This window comes from Corvus kubaryi, unplaced genomic scaffold (genome assembly GCF_017639235.1).
Source record: "Corvus kubaryi isolate FWS band 111438036 unplaced genomic scaffold, C.kubaryi_AGA036_p1.0 78, whole genome shotgun sequence".
Lineage (NCBI taxonomy): Eukaryota > Metazoa > Chordata > Aves > Passeriformes > Corvidae > Corvus > Corvus kubaryi.
In genome coordinates this window covers 133836-155321 of record NW_024582065.1, presented here as the reverse complement: position 1 = coordinate 155321, position 21486 = coordinate 133836, and the positions used below count along the sequence as shown (strand labels likewise).

General features: G+C 56.6%; 1 protein-coding gene across 1 annotated transcript; it reads right to left on the bottom strand.

Annotated features, from left to right (window-relative positions):
* Positions 1 to 1244: 1244 nt before the first annotated feature.
* ENTPD2 (ectonucleoside triphosphate diphosphohydrolase 2) lies at positions 1245 to 10921 on the bottom strand. Its single transcript, XM_042052442.1, has 9 exons — positions 10498 to 10921; positions 6459 to 6576; positions 5810 to 5960; positions 5012 to 5171; positions 4692 to 4919; positions 4105 to 4371; positions 3780 to 3899; positions 3368 to 3502; positions 1245 to 2360 (listed from the first exon to the last, which is right to left on the bottom strand). Exons 1-9 carry the CDS (start codon positions 10606 to 10608, stop codon positions 2160 to 2162), a joined length of 1491 nt encoding a protein of 496 aa, XP_041908376.1. The 5' UTR covers positions 10609 to 10921; the 3' UTR covers positions 1245 to 2159.
* Positions 10922 to 21486: the final 10565 nt, after the last annotated feature.

Here is a 21486-nt window from a genome sequence, read left to right as displayed (position 1 = left end):
CTCTGGGGTGTCCTCTTTCCCTGCAACAGGGAAGGGCCCCTCTCTGCAGTGCTCATCTGTCACTGGCTAGTCCCAGATTGCTTGTCCGGATCCATAACTACTTGGCAAGGGAATGGTACTGTCTCAAATCCTATGCACGCAGCGGGGCATGTGGGGTTTTTCCTAATGTCAGACTCCAAGTCTTGACTAGGTAAATTGTCTGCTCTTGGTGGCTGTCCAGCTCCGACTCAGCTGCAGCTGAATTTCTTAGAAGAGGAAACCCAGCCTGAATTCTGGGAGCTGCCTGGGTTCTTAGAGCAGCGTTTCAGCCTCAGGAACCAGAAGTGCCTTCTCCTTCGTGTGAGCTATGTAGACAGGCCCTGAGCCTCACCACAGGAGGGAGTCCCTGTGCTGAGGAGACGAGGAGCTTGGGGAGGAAAGTGGGTTTGGGGGTTCACAGCATCATCTGAACTGGAATCAGGTTTGCCCTTTGCAGAGAGATGGGGAGCAGCCAGTGGAAGAGCTGAAAGCAAAGTGCTGCAGGGAACAGCTGTGTTAAGTCAAGCATGGCATTTCAGGAGTTCAGCTGGAGCAGGGAAGGGTGTTGGGAAGTGAGCAAACCCACGGAGCAGAGTTTGTGCTGCCAGCAGGAGCAAAGAGGGCAGTGAGAAACTGCAGCTCCCTACAGCCACTCTTCTCCAGTGTTTGTGGAATGTGCAGGGCAGGGGGAGGCTTCCCGATGGATTGGAGAGCTGGGACCAGCCCCATGCAGCTGCCGAGCACCACAGTGTGTGTCCTGGTGTCTCTGAGTTGCCAGTGAGTGCAGCAGCAAATGTGAGCTGCTTTGCTGCCGTCCTTGAGCACCAGCGCTGGGCCCTGGCAGTGGAGGCTGCTGGCAGGTTGTTTTGCGTGGGGGCTGTGGCAGTGAGGGACAGCTTGAGCTGCCTGCCCCTGGCTTTGGGGTGACTGCACCTCCAGCACTGGGAAAACAAACATGAGCTTGGTGACTGTGGCTGGCTGGGGCACCTCCACCTCCAGGTGGGCCTGGGTCTGGAGTGAGGTTTCCAGGCCACCTTGGTCTATTTGAGGTGGTCTCCAGGCTGGTAGAGCGCACAGAGCCATGATGGTGTCTTACCACTGGACAGGCTGCAAGGGCTGAGAGCTTTGGGCAGAGCCTGACCTGGGGATGTGGCTGAGGGGCTCTGCCCCCATGGGCCAGCCAGGCTGAAGTGCCTGTTGCTGATCACAAGCCACTGAGCCATAGCAGTGGTTACAAAGTTTTATTTCAGATTATTAAAAAAACTCAAACAAACAAAACCAGACCTTCTTCATGTTTGCACATCCCTGTTTTTACTCAATTGGAAATGAAGGTGCATCCTCCAGCTGCCTGGTGTGGGGCGATGCCGGGCTCAAAGTGGAGCAAAGCCCCGCCGTGCGGGAGCCCATCCCCTCTGTGCCAGCATGGCCATGCACCACAGAGCTGCAGGAATCAGGGCATGCAGGAGTCTCTGGCTGTGGCAAAGGCAAGTCTGGTGTAGGAACCATGGGGATAGGGAAGGCACAATATCTGGTTGTTGAAGTGGGACCTGAAAGCTGCCATCTTCCCACATCTGCTTGTTGCTAAGTCCTTACCCAAAGCTATTGCCAAGGCCAAGACCTTGCCTTCAGGAAGGTCATTGGGGTTTGTGCATCAGCCAGAAAGACAACATGGGCTACCGGTGATGCCCAGAGCTCCCCAGGAGGCAGGGCTGATGCTCCAGGGACAGGCTAGCGAGGTTGACTATAAGGACTAGTGTAAGTAATATTCCCCACTCATCCACATGAAAATGAATCCTATTGTTGCCTGGGCTCATTGTCCCAGTCTAGCTCAACTCTGGTGGCAAAAAGATGTCCTAGCTCTGAATGTCCCATTCCTGAGCCTGCTCCAGGGTCCATCCCTGAGTAGTGCTGGGAAATATTTAAGCCCTTCTCCCACAGGGCCAGTGATCCTCTTCTGTCCCTCCTCTCCTGCAGCTTGAGGGCAAGGGGAGGGCAAAAGGGGACAGCTTTCCTTCTGGGACAGTGTCAGGCCTTGGAGGAGGACATTGAGCGCTTGCCACATCCCAAGCATTCAGACCATGGAGCCTCCAGCAGGTAGGATGGTGCTGGTCCTGCAGACACGGCCCACCCTGTCCCCACCATCAGATTATGCTGGACTTGCTGTGCCGGAGCAGGCAGATGGCAGTCACCAGGGATGTCAGGGTAGTGACCACGAAGAGCAGGATGAGGATGACCCAGTAGTTGTACAACATACTTTTGTGGGAGGAGGGCTTCTCTGCCGGGATCATGTTGGTGAGGTTCAGCATGTAGCCCAGGGCCCAGCCAATGGAGGTGTCTCCTGCCTGTGGAAACAGCATGGCATGGTCACCATCCAGCCAGCCCAGCTGCATGGGCCTCAGGAGACCTTAGAATCATAGAATCATGGAATCATTCAAGTTGGAAAAGACGTCTAAGATCATGGAGTCCAAGCAGTAACACCAGCACTGACAATGCCACCTCTAAACCAAGTGCCACATCCGCACGTGTTTTAAATCCCTCCAGGGATGGTAACTACCACTTCCGTGGGCAGCCTGTTCCAATGCCTGACCACATTTTCCATGAAGGAATTTTTCCTAAAATCTAACTGAAACCTCCCCTGGCACAACTTGAGGCCATTTCCTCATCCTGTCACTTGTTACCTGCGAGAAGAGACCAACTGCCACCTGGTTATAACCTCCTGTCAGGGTGTTGTAGAGAGTGAGAAGGTCCCCCTTGAGCTTTCTTTCCTCCAGGCTGAGCCCCACCAGCTCCCTCAGCCGCTTCTCCCAAGACTTGTGCTTCAGACCTTTCAGGGACCACCTCAGTGTCAGCCCAAGGGAGAAGAGTGTGGGAGAGCCCACAGCCCCCCGAGCCCCTGCTTGCTCACAGGTTCAGCCAGCCCAGGGACAGAGCAGTGACCATCCTGAGCTGAACTGGGCTCATCCCCGGGGAGTAAGACCTTGTACGCTCAGGCCAGTCCTGATCTCCTTGCACATCCCATGGCATGTGCTGACAAAAGTGGGATCCTGCCCTGAGGTAACTTCTCAAAAAGCTTCAGCAAAGCATTGTTTGCGATGGCTGGTGTCTTGAGGGCCAAGGAAGGGCTGAAGGACCTGACCCCATGACTACCCCACAGCCAGCTCAGCTCATTTTTTTCCATCCCCCAGGAGATACCTACAAAAACTGAGAGTTCCATCCTGCCCCTGTTCACTGAGATCTTCCTTGATTCTGCTTGGCTCTTTTTCCATGTGGGATCATCTCTCCTGCAGGGTTCTTTGGCCTAACTCCAAAGAGATCCCATGGGATGGGGATGTATTTTGGTGCTACCCACCTTCTTCTGGAAGGCAATGTTGGGGAAGGAGTGATTGTTGAAGCTGTAGCCTTTGGTGGTGAGCAAATACACAAATGTGCTGACAGCGCAGTAATCTGGCAGCCTCTTCTCCAGCTTGGGGGCTTTCTGGAGCAGCTGGGTGGGATGCACAGAGGGAAAGAGAAGAGGGGTCAAGCCAGCAATGGCCAGACTTGTGTCTGTGGCCTGAAGCTCATGGTGGTTGTATCTGTGAGGCCAAGGCTGCCCATACACACCTGAGCCCCCTCCCAATCCCATGTAGGAGCCATCAACTGCCTTCCCCCTACTCAATTGGTGCCAGGAAACCCAGTGTCCTCCAAGGGCTTCTCTCAAAGCCTGGGTGATGCCCCACGTGAAGCAGCCCCCTCCTTCCCGCCATGCCCAGGGAGCCCACCTCGCTCCAGCTGGTGGCACAGATGGTCTCTGCGGCATCCTTCAGGTCACTGGGCAGGTGCACAGGTCTCCCCATCACAGTCCGGATGAAGTCCACAGTGTAAAAGAAGGCAGAGAAGGCCTGATGGAGGGAAAGGAGCACCTGTGGGACAGGCTGGGAGCAAACTTTCTCACCATGAGCAGATACTCTGGCCAGCGTGGTGGGCACCAACAACCACCCTTGCAGAGCTGGGGGTCTGGCTTTGCTGCCACATGATGCTGGGGAGCTGGGGACAACCTGCCCAGCCAGCAGCTGGGTCACCACCCTGCTCCTTGCCAGGACTTACAATGAAGTTTCCTGAAACCTTCGGCTGGAAAACGCCATCAAAGGAGCAGTGGGAGAAGGAGCAGTTGGTGAAGTCAAAGAGCTTGCTGACATGCAGAGCGCAGAGGTTGCCGTTCCCGGTGCCGACCAAGGTAACGGTGGTGTTGAGAGCAAGGCTTGGCCTCTCCTTCTCTGTGCAGGGGCTATCATAGATGCTGCTCAGCAACAGGCTCTTGTTGTAGCCCATGGGCCAGCAGGGATGGGAGACAGTTTCTTGGTAGCTCTCAGTCTGTCAGAGGAGGGACACACAGGATGCATGAGCTGTGCCATAGCCACAGCTCCCCCAGAGCTTGAGCAGCAAGACACAGAGCAGTTGCCAAAAATGTCTCAAAATGGCTTGGGTTGTCTTGGCTCTAGCCAAGGGCTGCATCACCTAATGGAGATGGTGAGAGAAAGCCCTGGGAACACAGGAGAGGGTTGGGGGCAAAACCGGAGTTGGCTGGTAAAGGTGTACAGCTGGCTCAGGGCTGGGGGACAGCGTAAACACTGGGATGAGGGGGCAACTGTGGGGTCGTGATAGCCAGCATCCACATCAAGCACACACTGTACCTGGAGGAGCTTGGAGAGCAGCCTCTTGAGGACCTGGTCCCTCCCATAGCAGAGGAAGCTGTGCGTGTACACTTTGTATGCCTGGCCATACAGCTTCAGCACCACCTCATTTCTGGGGTTTTCAATCGTGTCCCTGGTTTCAAAGGTGATCTGTGTGGAAGCGCCTCCAAAGTCCATGGCCCCCAGGGTCTTCTTCTGAGGCTGGATCCATTCCCCGAGCCATCCACGCTGAGCCAAGAAGGACAAAAGCAGGCATAGGCATATGATGAGCTGCCCAGCCACCACAGCCATCCCACTGGATGTCACTGTCCCCTGCCCACCTTGATGAAGTTCTCCAGAAGGTAGTTTGCGGTCACCCAGCCAAAGACCCCTTCCTCTTCCCCTGATAGGATCTTTGCTCCCCGGAAATCAAAGGGGTGCGTCTTCAGCATGGCTGCCACAGCTCTGAGGACAGCGTCCGATGCCTGCGGGTCCGCAATGCTGTGGGCCAAGCAAGAGGGCAGAGTGACGGGGCTGTGCCACAGTGCGGCAGAACCCTCCCTGTCCCAACAGCCTTTGGGGGCCAGCACTGTCACAGCAGGGCCCAGGAGAGAGGTGAGCCCTTGCCTGGGTACCTATAGGCATGTCCCAAAAAACTGCCAGCTAATTCCCTTTGTCTCTGCCAGAGGAGGCAGGTAGCAAGAATGAAGTGTGCTCCCTCCTGCTGGGACAATGGGATCCACCCTGCCTGGGCTGGGTGAGGGGAGCACAACTCCTCCCCGTGTGCTTTTTGACGGGTGATTATTCTCACTGTGTACCATCAAGCTGGCAGTGGTGCAAGGGATTTTTGTACTAGCAAGCCAAAAAGTCTGGGTGGGTTATCCTGATGCTGGTGCCCCACCAGCCCCTTTCCCCTAGCACTGTGCTGGCTGTACCCTGCAGAGCATATCCTCCTCTGAAAGGCAGGACCGCTTCTGCAGGGCACACCACACTGGGCAGCTGGCTGGTGAAGAGCTTTGCCCAGCAAAGGGGCAACACTTCAGCCATCCTTCACCACCTCCACCCCTGCTGTGCGTGGCAAGCTGGCATGTCAGGGTGGCACCGCAGAGTGGCATGACAGGGCCCCCCTGAGCACTCACTTGAGCAGGCGCATGCCAGCTGTGGCACCCAGATACAGCGGGGTGCCCACGTGCTTCTCCTTGGGCACATCTCTTAGGGCCTGGTTAAGGCAGTGCTCCAGGCTTGTCCCTGCTGCCGGAGGGTTCGAGCTGTAGCTGGAGATGCCAGGACCTGTGAAGAGGAAACAGCATTGCTCCCTGCTGGTGAGGGGATGATGCTCAGTGGGAAGATGCCTGGTGAGCAGCTTTGCCCCTTCCAGGCTGTCCAAAAGGCAGATTTCTGTGGGCATGGAGCCATCCAGGGTCCAGCCACATCTCCCTACCCACACTGCATCCCCTGCTGACTGACAGTCTGGGAAAGGTTGATAAATGGAGAGTGAAAAACCAACCCTGGCTCCTCACTGGGCTAGGCAGGGAGCTGGATTGTTCCCTGGTGGTTCAGTACCTGCCAGGAAAAGACAAACCACAAGCATGCACAGCTGCAAGCCTTGGGGGGAGTTGGGAGACATTTTGGCAATAAAGCTGAACCCTTTAGAACATGTCACTACCCGGGTGAATACCGAGGGAGGCAGCTGGGCTTGGCAGGGGCACTCACACCATGCTGCCCTGCCACAGGAATGCAACAAACACCACCACCAGCCCCTGGCCCCGGGCCAGGGCCAGCCCTTACCCTCCACATCGCACATGCTGTGCTCGCTGACCACCCCGGTGTCATTCTCCTTGTCTGAAGGCCACTTGTAGATGAACATGGCGGTGTGGGAGGACCCAGCGTCCAGCACGATGCCGTACTGCAGGGGGAAGGCAGTGGGTCAGGCCTGGAGGCCGAAGGCCCCCTGGCTGCTCCAGCCCTTCCCAAGGGAAGGCACTGGGGCTGAGTGCACAACCATTCCTACCCTTTCAGTGCCCAGCAGCTCTGGAGCATCATCTGGCAGAGGCAGGTTCTGCTCAGCCCAGCCTGGCACAGCCCTGCCCAAACAGGGCACTGCCTGGGATGTGACTGGGAGTAGGATACTGGCCATCCTGGGATGCTATTTGGAACAGTACAGGGACTCTGGCTTTTTGGGTAAGGAGGCCCCTTTGAGTGCAGCCCAGAGGGCTCTTCCCCCACTGCAGGCTACCATCACTCCTGGCTGCCTGCATCTGTGCTGAGCCATGGCACCAGGTCCCTGGTGGTGGGGGGGGACACCTGAAATGGCTCCTTGGGATGCTCTTGGCCAAAGAAGGGCAGCCAGGCCCCTCATTCCTCCTGCCCTTGTATGGCTCGGCCATTCTCTGGCTATAAATAACTCTACTCCTCCTGCCAAACAAGGTTACCCAGCTCCCAGGGAGGGGACACCATACATGCTGCCTGCAGCACCCCCGGGCAGACCCCTCTACCTGAGCCCCCACTGCCCCGCTTGCCCAGGGCAAGCCCCATGCAGAGGTGACGTGTTGGGGTGACAGTGGCACTGCTGGGGCAGGATGCAGAACTGGCTGCCCCATGTAGACACATCCTAGTGCCCTTTGCTGCCAACACCTGTGGGTCAGGGTGGGGGTCTCTCGTCTTGGACCCCCAGCCCATTGCCACCAGGTGTGGAGTGGTGGGTGAGGGGCATCCCGCGGGTCCCTCAGCCTTGGCAGTGGCGGCGGCAGCGCTTAGCCCAGCTGAGGTGATGTGCTGCAACACGATGGCACTGCCACTGCAGAGAGTGCCTGGCCAACTGCTGCCACAGCTCACCCCACGGCCACCCTGGCATGAGAGAAGCCACAGCCTCGTGCCAGCCCCTCCTGGGGGCACAGAGTTTGGCACCTTGGCCTGTCCCTGTGGAGAAGCCGTCCTCGCCTGGCAGCAGTTAGCAGGGGTGGGAACCGTGTGCACATGGTGTGCGAAGGCACCAAGGCAGACTTGGGCAGCCTAGTTTGTTCCCAGTGATGAAGGAATGTCATTTCCTCCAGTCCTGAGGGTACCCCATGCCTCCAGCATTCACACAGAAATCATGAATGGGGTCACCTACAGTGCTGTGCAACAGTGCCAGCCCCTGGCCCCAGATCCTGTCCCTGTCCTAGCCTCTGTCCTTGCCCAGACCCTGGGCTTGGGTATCAGAACCACTGCATTCCCCAGAGCAGAGTGCTCTGCCACGTGGGTCTGAGTCACAGCTGAGCCACGAGCATGGGCAGGTGGACTGCAGGGGCCCTACAGGTGGGAAGCCCCAGGGAGGAGGATAAAAGCCCACCCCGTTAGTGTTTGCAGTGTAAGTGCTGCCCTCAGCTCTGCCAGCTGAGCTGCCCTGCGCCTGCTAACAAGCACACTGCAAATGAGGGCTGGGGAGACACAAGGATGCCCTGGCACACTCCCATGCCAGCACCTGGCTCCCATCACCCTTCTCATCTGCCTCTGCATATTTGCCTGCTGGCGCCCAGGGCTTGGCAGGGTCTCATGCATGTGGGACAGCCCCCAACACCAGCATCTCCTGGTGGCACAGGGATTTTTCTAACAGAACCCCCTGACCAGACCCTGGTGAGGCTGCAGGGCAGAGAGACACAGATGGGTTCCCATTGTGGCCCTACACTGGGACAGTTTTCCAATGCCAGCCCTGTCTCTGCTGCCTCCTGGGTCACCCATGGTCCCAAGGGCTCTTCCCCAATGCAACATCACTCAGCCCAGCCCCAGTCAGGGCTGCTCAGTCCTAAAGCCCCTGCAGAGGGGACACAGAGGACAGTGATGTTCCCAAAGGTCATGGGTAGGGCTTGGGGCTCCTGATCAGTGTATGGCTCTGCCCAGGGGAAGAGGCAGATGGGGACACTGAGAATGCCCCATGTGCTGTTGCCTGTGCCCCATGGCCATGCCCAGGACTCCAGTCCCCATCCCACAGGCTTTCCAGGCTGCTCCATGTTGCATGAGGGGCTCATCCCTGCCCCTCAACATTCTACCTCCCGCAAGGGTGGTGAGGTCATGCGGCATGAAGGTTTGCAGTGAGTTGCGACAGGTTTCCTTCCTGCTGCAGTAGCCACAGCAGCCACAGGACGCAGAAATTGCCAGAGATGCATTTGCCAAAAGAAGAAAGAAAAGAGCTGTCAAGAGCAGGCAGCAGCTCAGGGCAGTCAGGCTGTGAGCTCCACTGCAGACCCACGAGGGAAGGATCAGTCCCTCAGCAGCAAGATAACTAATCCAGGGTGGTTTTAGGGCTATCTTCCAAGCAAAGGAGCTGGAAAGGGAAGATGTGGAGCTGTAGCTCAGCAGTGAACATCACTATCCAGCAGCTAACGTGGACTGAGTCAGCAAGGAAGATGTGCCCAGGATCTTCCATAGCAGGACCGACCTCTAAGCCATGCAGGCATGTTTTGGGCTGAGTTCAAATAACACAAAGTTCTGCATTCTCAAAACAGCACTGAGCTTTGTGCAAAAGCAACTCCTCAGCACCTTCCCGGTGCCAGCCCCATGGGAACAGGCACTGCTGGACACTGGTGCACACGCCAGAATGGACCTCGCAGCACTCGGCATGTCCAGGAACCCTGCGTCCCTGGGCAGGCCTTGTGCAGAGCAGGGCCAGGACCCAGGCAAGTGTTTAGGGATGCTTGGCCCTAAACTGCAGCACTGCCTGCAGACTAAAAGGTGCTACCACTCAGAGAGTGAAAAAGCACCAAAAAAAGCACAAGAAAAACGTTTCTGGGAATTCATTTGGTTTAAAACCAAAGTTCCGTCTTGGAACCAGGAAGAAGAAAGGCTTTCCAGGCTGAACCAAGTGCTACATATGGGGATCTTGGTACCAGTCTAATTCCTCTGCGTTCCAAGAGATAAAATCCACTTTGAAAAACTGCCCAAGATGCCCTAGCATGTGGCAATGGGTGGCAAAGAAAGGTGTCACAGAGAAGGAGTTAATAATTGGTAGTTATACTAAGAGCAGCAAGGGTCATCTTGGCTAAGGCAGCTCGTCTTCTCATTCTAATCTTCATTACATCTGACAAACCCAGAGAGAAGGCAGCAGCACATCTGGCATGCAGGCTGGCTCAGAAAGTTTCCAAGCAAATTGCTTGGGATGAGAAAAAGGGGGTTTTAGATGAACTATTTTTCAGGACAAGAGCCTGGGACTATTTTAAAACAAAAGACTTGGACTACGAAAGGAGTAGTTGGCCAACAAGAAATTGTTCGGGAACTTCTTTCATCATCTGAATTTACAGTGAAAAAGGGAAAAGAACCCGCAGCTTGTATTGAAAGCATTTGTCACCCAGCAGCGCTTGGGCAATGCAGTGGGGCCCGGGGAGATGCTGGGGTGCGCAGGGGAGCCCTGGTCCAGGCAGAGCCGCAGCAGCAGATGCTGACTCGGCTGTTCTGGCCCGGGGGGCCGCTATCTTTCAGTGTGTCCAACAGATTCCCCTCCCCTCCCAAAGCGCAGCTCCTAAGGCACAAGGGTTGGGCAGCCGGGGCTCCTGCAGCCGGGGGTCCCGCAGGGGAGGTGTCACACAACGTGTCTCGCTACTGGGGCGGCCCCGTCCCTGCGCAGCCGGCGGGGGCTGCTCCCTGCGACCCTCCCCGCAGATGAGGGACCCCTCAGCCCCGGCCCCTCCCGTGACGCTGGGAGGCTCCTGTTGCCGGAGCTTCTCCCGCACCGGTAATCCGCACACCGGGAATGTCATACACTGGGGTGCCCACGGCGGCTCCCCCAGCAGCCGAGGACCTCCCGGTGTCCGCCGCCACTCCGCGCCCGGTGCCCCCGCACCGCCCCGCTCACCTTGAAGCCCGGCGGGCCCCGCGTGTCCCCGGAGCCGAGGAGGAGAAGGAGGATGCCCAGTAGGCAGCCGAGGGCCAGGAGCAGGAGCAGGGCGGCCAGGCGGCGGGCCATGGCGGGGCCGGGCAGGTGAGCGGCTTGGCGGCGGCTGCGGCGGCTCCTGCCGCTCCTCCTCCCCCGCCTCTCCGGCTGAGTCACCGCCGCCCCGGCCCACCCGGGCGGGACACCGGCTCCGTGGCACTGCGCGGAGCGGCCCCGGGCTGCGAGTCCTGCGGACCCGGACTCAGATCTTCCTGCCCCCTCCGCCCCGGGACCAGCCCATCTACCTCCCCCTGGCACGATCCTTGTGATCCCCTTGTGGCTGGGGATCAGCCCCAGCCCGGCCCCTCGGGCACCGCCCCGGCCGCAGAATCAGCTTTGTCCCTCGAGCATCACCATTACCGGGAGGGCTCAGACCAGTCCTGTCCCTCCTCCCTGGGCACAGCCTACGTCCCTGGGATCAGCCCCATCTACCCATCCGGGCATGGTCCTTGACCCCAGGTTCAACCCCATCCTGCCTCCGCCCTGGGGCTCAGCCCTTAGATGGGTTCAGTGGGACGTGGGAACACCCTGACATACAGAAAAGCTCCACGAACCTCTCACCTACAATGATTAATAACTATGGCTGTGTTACTGTTTTTAATCATCACAAGAACTTCGTGACAGCCCTGAGGAGCCCAGATGTACATTGAGGCTGGTTTTAATATGATCACAAGTGAATAATGTGATGCATTTGCTTCTGGAGCAGCAAGCCAAAGGAGGTTGGGCTCCTTCCTCTGAGAAGGACATTTGCAGCTTGCTTACTCAGGGGGATACAACAGTGAACAAAATAATAAACAAGGAGAGAAGGCTGGAGGACACAGCTCCTAGAGCAGCTGGGTTGCAGGCTGAGGGTCACACCCTCACACAGGGCTCCTCACACCCTGCCTCACTTCTCAATATTTTTTGAAGCAAGGAACTTTCCTGCCACTCACAGTTGACCCATGCACAGCACACATTGCACCAGCACAGGACCTTCTGCAGAGCTTCCTGCTCATCACTGTGGTATTGGGGTGCAGAGGCGCTCATGGGGGCTAAGCCTCTGCCCAGGGCTTGTGGTGCTGGAGCCCCCAGCCCTGACGTGCTGCTCCACTGAGGAGGTTCTGCTGCTGGAGGTCCTGCAGGGGATGAGCTCCAGTGCTGTCCCTAATGCAGTGACTGGCAGCAGAGTCTGGGGAAGAAAATGGTTAAATAGGGGCACAGAGAGTTGCCCTCACCCTGGCAGTGCCCATTATAGGAGCAGGCCTTCTCTGCAGGACTGCTGGGTTCAATCTGTGAGTCTGTTTGCAGGGGTTTACCTCTTCCCTTCGGTTCATTAAGCACTTAACCCTGGAAAATCCACATCAATCTACTCCAAGACACTATTATATTAATTTATGTGAAAAAAATTATTCCCCTTTGCTGCTGATTATGCCACAGGAAACTGCAGTCCTGTCCCCGAGGCTCAGCACAGAATCATTTCTGCTGCCTTTCTGCCTTCCCAGGCTGACTCTTCTCAGGTTTCCATGGGAAAAATACCTGCCTATTCTTGACTCTTCATGCTGCCCACCTCACCTCCTGAGGCACTCATCTGCCATCCTCTACAGCGCAACTGCACCAGGGACTACCACAGAGAGATCTTTTCTGGATTGCACTTAATCCCTTTCTCAAACCTCCTGCTTCACTTTTAGAAGGACAAGCAATGAGAAGAGGTCTTCAAAGACTGAAAAGGAGCAAAGAAATCTCTTTTCTGGATGGTAGGGAGCAGAAACAGGGTTGGGGGAGCCCTGTGGGAGTAGGGATGGTCCCCTTGCTTCTCATCCTTCTTTTGGTTTTGGGGACTTTGGAGCTAGTTCCTATCTGGCAGGTGGTTCTTGGTGTGGTGGAACCCGTCCTGGGAGATGTGAGTGTCCTCCATACCTTGGTCTTGCTCAGACTTGGCCGTCCTATTCCCAGGCTGTCCATCGGTGGTTTTGAAAGGGGGATTGGCATCCCTTCCCTCCCCAAGGGGGGCTTCTCCTCCTCTTCATGGGGTCACATTTGCCACCCTCTTTCCAGCCCCAACGGGGTAGGAGGTGTGAGCTGAAGTCTGAGGGAGCCTGTGCGAAGCCCTGGACAATTCCAGGGGAATGTCAGCCAGGCAAACACATGTTCAGGCAGAGAGCACCCCAGCATAGCTGTCTGAGCTCAGCCCAGGCAGGGTCGGGCACTGCCAGCTGCTGCCCCAGTAAGGGGGGGGAGTCATGTCATTTCTCCTTTCCCGTGTAGCCCCATCAAGGCACCACAGGCTGGAGAGCAGGGCACCGAGGGTGGCAGTGCCTCTGCCCATGGTGTGTGGGCAGCCCCAGCCACTCACAGGGAACCCAGCCTGTGTCCCCTGGGGGAGGAGCAGGTGTCTGTGCTGAGGTGGCTGCTCCAGGTGGGCAATGCCTGAGCTGCAGGCACAAGAAAGATCCTTGGGAAAAAGAAAGTGAGAGGCAGGGAGGGCTTTCTCTGCCATGGAAGACAAAGCAGGCAGCTTGCTCCAATGCCAGAAGGTGAGAGCAGCCTTGTTTGTCTGAGGAAAAAGGGATGTGGGTTTTGGGCACCATCAAAGAAAGGCAAGAACAGATGTCACCTCTGCAGGACTCAGGTTGTGAAGCACACAATCTGCCCAAATGAGCAGGTTCAATGAGCAAGCGGCTGCATGGGGAGCCAGCAGGCACAGCCTGCTTGCCACACTACCACTCTGCCACCTCTCCACCTGCCACGTTGTCACCTGTCTGCCTGCCACCCTGCTTGCCATCTGTCTGCCTGCCATCCTCTCACCTCTGTCACCTCTGTTGATCTGCACAGCGCTGCTCTCCATACATTCATCCTGCCTTGAGCATTCTCAGGGACAGCGGCACACGGTGAATTTTTAGGGAACGGCTTTGATAGTGGGAGGGACAGATCCCCTCAGCATGACCAGATATGAAAATGGCACTGAAACCTGAAATAACCAGATAATCCACCAGGTGCAGGAGCAGTGTTTGCTGTGGGGCAGCAGTAAGTTCCCCACAATTTAATGCCGATTTTTTGTGATTACAGCCTGTGAATTGGGTGTTACCACCATGATGGGGCCACAGCAGCATGGGACCAGGTTAACCTGTGAGATCAGGCAGGTCCTGATCTCTTCTCTCTGCTGCTCAGTGACAGGACCTGAGGCAACAGCATGAAGCTGTGTCAGTGGAGTTTTAGGCTGGATATTAGGAAAAGGTTCTTCCCCCAGAGGGTGCTGGGCACTGCCCAGGCTCCCCAGGGAATGGTCACAGCCCCAAGGCTGCCAGAGCTCCAGGAGCGTTTGGACAATGCTCTCAGGCACGGGGTGGGATTGTTGGGGTGTCCTGTGCAGGGCCAGGACTTGGACTCCATGACCTTAGAGGTATTTTCCAACCTTAACAATTCTGTGATTCCGTAATCCTTGTGGGTCCCTTCCACTGAGGACATTCTATGGTTCTGTCATTCTCTGTGGCATGGGACAGGAGCCCAGAGGAGGGGATGGGTGTCCCAGGCAAGGGGAAACCAGCTCAGGAGCCCCAGCTCCCCACTGTGCTGGTGTCTTTGGCTCACCCCATACCTGAATAAACTCAGAGCTTAAGCCCAGGTAAAGCTGGATGAGGAAGTGTCACCAGCATGCCTGAGGCACCTGAGGACTCTTGTCTGTATTTCTACGCCCCCTGCAGCTGGTGTGGACATGGGCTTCAGCTCAGTGACTTCGGGAGACACGGCCTTCCTCCAAGGACAGGCACGGGCACAGAGTCCCCAGGAAAGACAGGGCATGCTGGCACCCATCCCAGCTGGGCAGAAAAGCTTGTCCCCACCATGAAGCAGGGGAAATAATCCCTGGGGGCAGAGTGGCAGGTGAGTACAAAGAGGAGAAGGTGGGGAGTGCATTAGTCATCCAGCAGTTCGGGGGACCGCCACTTTCCCAGACAAAGGAGAGAGGTTTTCTAATCCATCTCTTCCAACAAAAGCCTCTGAGGTGGGGCCACCTGAGCGAGGGTTGCAGGGTTGAATGAGGGATCAAAGAACACACTGGAGCAGGAGAAGGAAGTCAATGGTGGCTCTGAGAGGTGGGGTTTGTTGGCTGCGGGACTCAGGGCTGCTCAACGGCTTTGTAAAACATGGATGAGCACATCTGGGAGCACTGGTGGGCGGCACTGCAGCTCCATATGTGGTTGGGAAATAACAGGAAGAACACAATGAGCCTGTAGACACTGCAACAGGCTGGGGCCCAAAGGGAGGGGTTAGGGACAGGATTCTCTACTCCCATCTGTGAGCTCCTTAGCCAACAGCAAGTGCAGGGAACCATTCAATCCAGAAGCATTCAACAGCTTTGGGATTGGGATGAGCCACCAGCACGGGCCAGCCATGACCAATGCGCAAGCAATCCCACAACACACTCCAGAGCTGCTCCAGCACAACACTGATCTCAGCCCTGGCAGAAGGCCCAGGGGTCCTGACCTGCTCAGGAGGGTCAAGAAGCCAGTGGGGTTCCTCTGCAGAGGCACCCAGGTCAAGAACCAGCAGGGACAGAGAGGGGCTGGCTGGAGAGCAGCTTAGTCCCTGTGGCAGCCAGGAGATTTGGGACAGCATGAGGCTGAAAAGGTGTTCCCAGAAGGAGAACAGCCCCCATCTGCCTCTGCAGCACAGACCAGGGAATAAGGGCAGGGACTTGTTCCTTTGGCCTCAGGTTGGGCTGAGGCTGTTCACCTGTCCACAGGCTGTGGTCCATGGGAGAAATCCCCTAGCCCTGTTCTCAATCCAAACCCCAAACCCACTCCCATTCCCAAGCTCAGCTCTGCCTGGGAGCTGCACTGGAGGCACAGACAGATGGAGGAGTGGGAACCTGCTCCCAGTGCCCAGGGCTCTGTGACTCCAGCTAGAGCCAGGACCTGGACTGACCTACCCTGGGACTCAGCTGAGACATCAGGTGTATTTTTTGGCTAGTGCAGGCCAATGAAGGCCACTGTGCATGCTCAGAGGTGCCTCTTCCTCAGGGACCTCCAGGCCAGCTGAGTCCTGCACCAACCAAAGGACTAGGATGTCTATAGACTTCCCCAGCTGCTGGGGCTGACTCTCTCCCCAGTGTCTCGTTTCCTTGCATGGAGGAGTCACAATACTGTGTGGGGTATCAGGAAACCCCCCAGCTGCCTGTCCTGCTGTTGAGTGTGTCCCACATTCCAGCAGAGATGCGTGAACCTGGAGCCAGAAAGATGCTTTAGCTCAGAGTGCACCTACCCACATCTCTACCTGCACAAGGTTGGAGTCAGACATGACTGGAATGAAAGCAAGGACCTGTCAGGAATTGCTGGGGATGCCCAGCACTGAGTAAGGCCACAGCACGTGTGTGAGGCATTTTGGGGTGTTCTTGAGTCTGTGGCCAGTCAAATCCAACCAGTGTTTGCACTGGTAGAGTAAAAGAATAGGGAATGCAACAACCTCCATCAGTCAGGACTGAGCTCCTGACTGAGTGCAGCACCTGCTGAGCCTCTGCACCCTGTGAGTGGGAGCCCACTGATGTATTCCAGCCTCGGCTCCAAGCCCAGATCTTGTCCTCTTAGAGGCACTGAAAGTCTGGAAGGATCTTGGTGTATCCAAGGGTATAATCCCCCTCCTGGCAAGGATCCGTGTCTGGAAGGAAAATCAAGCCCAAGTACAAGTCTCTATTCTTGCTTCACTTTCTAAACCCTTTTTTGTCTCCTGTTTCCCAGGCCTGTGTCTGTGTGATACAAGCCCTGAGGGGGTCCATGGGCAGGGATCCCTGTTTTCCTGGCATTGAACCAGCCAGGAAGTAGGTAGCTTTTCCAGAAAAGCCCTACTGGTTTCTCCTGGTTGTCTTGCCAGGAGCCCTCTCCTGCCAGGGCAGAGGGCCAGGAAGTATCAAGGCACAGAGCAGCCCCTCAGGCTGACAGCCCTGTTCCCACAGCCCTGGCACAACACCTGACAAGCTCTCTCCTCAAGCTTGGGACATGAGCCTGTAGATGCTGGCACAGGACACTGCACCTGCCAGCAGAACATCTGTCCCCTACACTGTGGCCCCAGGGCAGAGGTGTCCTTGGTACATGGAGGCCCAGGGTCATGGTGATATCCTGTTGGCTCCATGCAGCCACTGCAGGCTTCCCTGTCCCTAAGCCTATGGGACACGTTGGGTGAACACAAGTGATGCACGTGACATGAAGGAAGGGAGCACCACATGCAGACCCTCCTGGGCAGCCTTGTGGCAAGGGACTGATCCCCATCCTCAGTGTGAGGGAGGGGATGGTGGTGGGGTGGGGACAGAACTCGCAAGATGGAGGGGAAAGTTATCTTCTGCTTGGAATAAAGCAGGGAACTGTTTGTCACTTTTCTTAAACTGGCCAACACTACCCACAGGCTCCAAATCCAAGTGAGAAACCATATTTTGAACAATGTCAGCTCATCCCCACAAGCACCAGGCCATGGCCATGATGAGCAGCTGGGCCACACAGAGGCTGAGCCCTTGCCTGGCTCTCGGGGCAGCAGGCTCACTGAAGCAGCCCATGGCCATCACCACAGCCCCATGGAGAGCCACAGCAAGAATGGACTCCCTGGGGGAGGCTGAGACACCCAGGCTGTCCCCACTGAGCCACATCAAATCATCAGAGGGCTCTGATCAAGCAGGGGGCTGCTGGGGGCAGCTGAGGGGCCCTTCTGCCAACCCTGCTGCTCATCAGCTGGAGGCCTGAAGTAAACATGAGCCATGAGATGCTGCAAAGGTCCCCGTGAGTGGCAGGAGGACAGGCAGCAGGGCATGGGGACTTGGGGACAAGGGCCTGGAGTGACAAGACAAGGGGGAGTGGCCTCAATGGGATATTGGGAAGAAATTCTTCCCTGTAAGGGTGGGTGAGACTCTGGCACAGGTTGCCCAGAGAAGCTGCAGCTGCCCCATCCCTGGAAGTGTCCAAGGCCAGGTTGGATGGACCTTGGTCCATTCCTTGCTTGGAACAAGTTGGTCTAGTGGAAGGTGTCCCTGCCCATGGCAGGGAGTGGAACAAGATGGACTTTAAGGTTCCTTGCAACCCAAACCATTCTGTGGTTCTGATCTGCAAAATATTTTGAAGAAAAGGTCCCATGACAGATGTTCTGTGCTGCAGGACGAGAGAGCAATCAGGACCTTCACCTGGGATGGCACCAATTAAACGCATCCCTGAGGCTGAAGCAGATTGCAGAGGTGATGGGGTCACCATGAGGGGAAAGGAGATGGAGAAAGCTGTGTCCTGGGATGATCTCAGGCCTTCAGTGCTGCTAATGCTTCACTCAAGGCCATGGCCCCGCCCTTTTAAGATACATTTGTGCTTTGTTCCTAGGACAAAAGGAAAAGAGAAACCTGCCCAGGTTCATTCGAAGGAAACTGGCAGTGACCTCCACGCGCTCCTCTGTGCCTGCAGGGATAGGGCTATGCCCAGGAGAGCATAGGAAGGATGCTTGTCCCACCTCCTGCTCCCAGGTTTCAGCAGGTGACTTGGATGAAACTACTGAGTGCAAATTTTCCAGTTTCAGGTGGATTTTAGTTTGAGGTGGAAGAGCAATCATGGTTTCATGGGCTAATGACAGCTGCTGCAGGGAGGCACTACCCTGTTGTGGGGAAAAACTTTCTTTACTGGAGTGATTTCTTTCTGCTCAAAGTCCCTGGGCAGAGCTGAATTTAAACCCTCAGAACAGAAACATAGTGCTTGCATGAGAGTGAAATTTGGCAGCAGCTTGGGGTGCAGGCAGGTTGCCAGAGGTGCTCAGCAGCCGTTCGTCTCCTTTCTGAGGAGCGGACGGTGAGGTCCAGATCCTGAACTCCCCTGCACCAGGTGCTGAAGGAGCTGCCCAGGTTGGTGAGTGCTCAGGAGAGCTGACATCAGCCCAGGTGTGTGAAGCTTCTGTCAGGACAGACATGCTCCTGCCTGCTGTGTATCAACCAGACAGGAGCTGGGCAGAGGCTGCTGTGGATGAGCATCCACATCCCGCTTCCAGTGCATCCCCCTTCTTCTCTAGCCTGGTCCCCATCCTGCCAGGGGGACATCGTGTCCTTGGGACTGCATTGGCAAGGTTTAGGCAGTGGGGGTCTGTAGAGTGCCTTAGTGAGAAGCTGTCCCTGTGTTGGACCCAGCTGACTCCAGGATGGACCCATCACCACCCAAAGCTGAGCCCACCAGGTTACTCTGGGATAATGTATTTAAGAAAGAGTAAAAACCACTGCACAGCCATGCAGATCCCAGTTCAGTGGAGAGGGAGAGGAGGAGATGCTCCAGGTGCCAGAACGTGGGGATGACCATGAAGAGGCAGCCGTACTCCTGAAACCTGTGGAGGTCCATGGTGGAGCAGATATCCACCTGCAGCCCGTGGAGGATTCCACACCTCTGCCTTCCCATGGCAGGAGCCTGCTCAGCCTCTGAGGGCTGGTTTGAGAGCCAAACTGGTGCTGGGAGCCTGCCTGGCTGCCACTGTCTCCTACCCCCACCTTGTCATGCAGGAAGGCTTTATGTGCCTTGCTAAAGGATTCAGCTTCCCTTTCCAACACCCCATGCACGTCTCTCTTTGGAAGCAAGCCCCGAGATCGGCAGTATCAGTTCTCCTGTGGTTAGGAGGGTGCCCAATCACAGCAGGACTTCCCCAACCCAGGGTCAAGCAGAGCTGCCAGGCAGCTGCCACATCCCAGCCACTTCCAGCCAGAGGCATGGAGCGCCTGAGTCCTGTGCCAGGCTGCAGGTGCTGCTCAGGCTCCTCTCAATAATCTGCCAGAACCATCACTCTTGAGGGGCAGGGAGAGGATGGACGCCGGTTTCTGTGGATTAGCAGTGGGTTGCTACACAAGGAGCAATGTTTCCAGTGTTTGGAATAACTGGGGTCTCCTGGGAGTCACTGGGCAGCTCACCAGGGAACCAAGCACTTGCTTAGACTCCTAGCAGTAGGTTTAAACTTTCAGGTGAGATCTTTACAGGTGCAAGTTCCACTTGTTTAAAAAATAACATCAGAATCCAGCTGGAGCCTGTGCTAGCCACATTCCTGACCAGCACACATTGCTCTCAGCAAATAAGCCTGGGAGCAGCCAGCAGGAACACAGCTGTGATATTCCCACCATGCCCTCCCGCCACCCAGCAGTGTCCATGAATGAGGAAGGTGACAGCAAGCATATGGGACACTTGCCTTGAGCCTTCTCTCTGTCTCCAGCTCTCTTCAGCTGGGGGGATTTCCTGAGCCAGCCATGATTTTCTGATTTACACCCTTCAGTAGATCACTCCTCTCTTTACTTGTCAAAACCCCTCTATTGCAGTGCAGGCAAACCTCCAGAAGCACCATCCCTTTTCAGGGAGCTGCTGTACCCCAGCACTGGGAGCTGCCTGCTTTAGGTTGAGCTGGATCTGGCTTCTGCCTTCATACACTGGAAGAGCTGGCGGTTCTATCCCTTTCCAATCTCTCCAGGACTGTCCTGAGTTTCCAGACCCCCAGTTATATCTTCTCTGGCTGGAGGGACCACCACTGCTTAGACAGGTAGGCTCCTTCCCACCAGAGTTTCCCAGGGACCCTATGGCCATGTGATGCTTCCTGGCAGGGCTCAGCTGCCCCTGCTGCCCCGTGTGCCACTGCACCACCCTGGTGCATCCCAGGGGGCAGGATCAGCCCCCACATGGTCCTTGCTGCCTTGCTGACTGTTCCCACAGCCAGCTCCCACCTCACATCCCACCTGGGGTGAGCACGATATCCACCACAGAGCAGAGGCATACTGCTAATCATCCCACAGGCTGGCCTGGACCTCTGGGGTTTTCCCACCAGTGATGTACTTTCCATTGCTTTTAAAAATAAAATCCCAGTAATAAAAACTCCAGCTAATTTTATCCCCAGCCTGTTTTTCCCAGGCTGCTGCAGGATGAGCTGCCTCCCCCAGCCTCGCCTGGTGGATTCTCCGCACAACACCAACAGTGCTCATGCGTCCAGGGTGTCCAGGGGCACCGGAGGGGAGGACATCGAGCCCCAGCAGTTGGTTGGTTGCCCATGGAGGAGCTCTTCCCTCTTTGCCTTGCTGGAGAGCCAGGAATGAGAGGGCAACAGTTTGGCGTAGTGAGAGCAGGGCCACGGTGTGAGCAGGGCCACGGTGTGAGCACGGCCACAGTGTGAGCAGGGCCATAGTGTGAGCAGGGCCACGGTGTGAGCAGGGCCACGGTGTGAGCAGGGCCACGGTGTGAGCAGAGCCATAGTGTGAGCAGAGCCACAGTGTGAGCAGGGCCATAGTGTGAGCAGGGCCATAGTGTGAGCAGGGCCACGGTGTGAGCACAGCCACAGTGTGAGCAGAGCCATAGTGTGAGCACAGCCATAGTGTGAGCAGGGCCATAGTGTGAGCAGAGCCACAGTGTGAGCACAGCCACAGTGTGAGCAGAGCCATAGTGTGAGCAGAGCCACAGTGTGAGCAGGGCCATAGTGTGAGCAGGGCCATAGTGTGAGCAGGGCCATAGTGTGAGCACAGCCACGGTGTGAGCACAGCCACGGTGTGAGCAGAGCCACAGTGTGAGCACAGCCACAGTGTGAGCAGAGCCATAGTGTGAGCACAGCCACAGTGTGAGCAGGGCCACGGTGTGAGCACAGCCACAGTGTGAGCAGGGCCATAGTGTGAGCAGGGCCACAGTGTGAGCACAGCCACAGTGTGAGCAGAGCCATAGTGTGAGCACAGCCATAGTGTGAGCACAGCCATAGTGTGAGCAGGGCCACAGTGTGAGCAGGGCCATAGTGTGAGCAGGGCCATAGTGTGAGCACAGCCATGGTGTGAGCACAGCCACGGTGTGAGCAGAGCCACAGTGTGAGCACAGCCACAGTGTGAGCAGAGCCATAGTGTGAGCACAGCCACAGTGTGAGCAGGGCCACGGTGTGAGCACAGCCACAGTGTGAGCAGGGCCATAGTGTGAGCAGGGC

Excerpts from the sequence above, each read along its gene's own strand:
- ENTPD2 (XM_042052442.1), bottom strand. The coding sequence starts at position 10,608 with ATGGCCCGCCGCCTGGCCGCCCTGCTCCTGCTCCTGGCCCTCGGCTGC. Across the intron at positions 6,577-10,497 it reads GGGGCCCGCCGGGCTTCAAG|TACGGCATCGTGCTGGACGC; the intron begins GTGAGCGGGGCG and ends TTCCCCCTGCAG. Across the intron at positions 4,372-4,691 it reads TGCTCTCCAAGCTCCTCCAG|ACTGAGAGCTACCAAGAAAC; the intron begins GTACAGTGTGTG and ends CTCCTCTGACAG.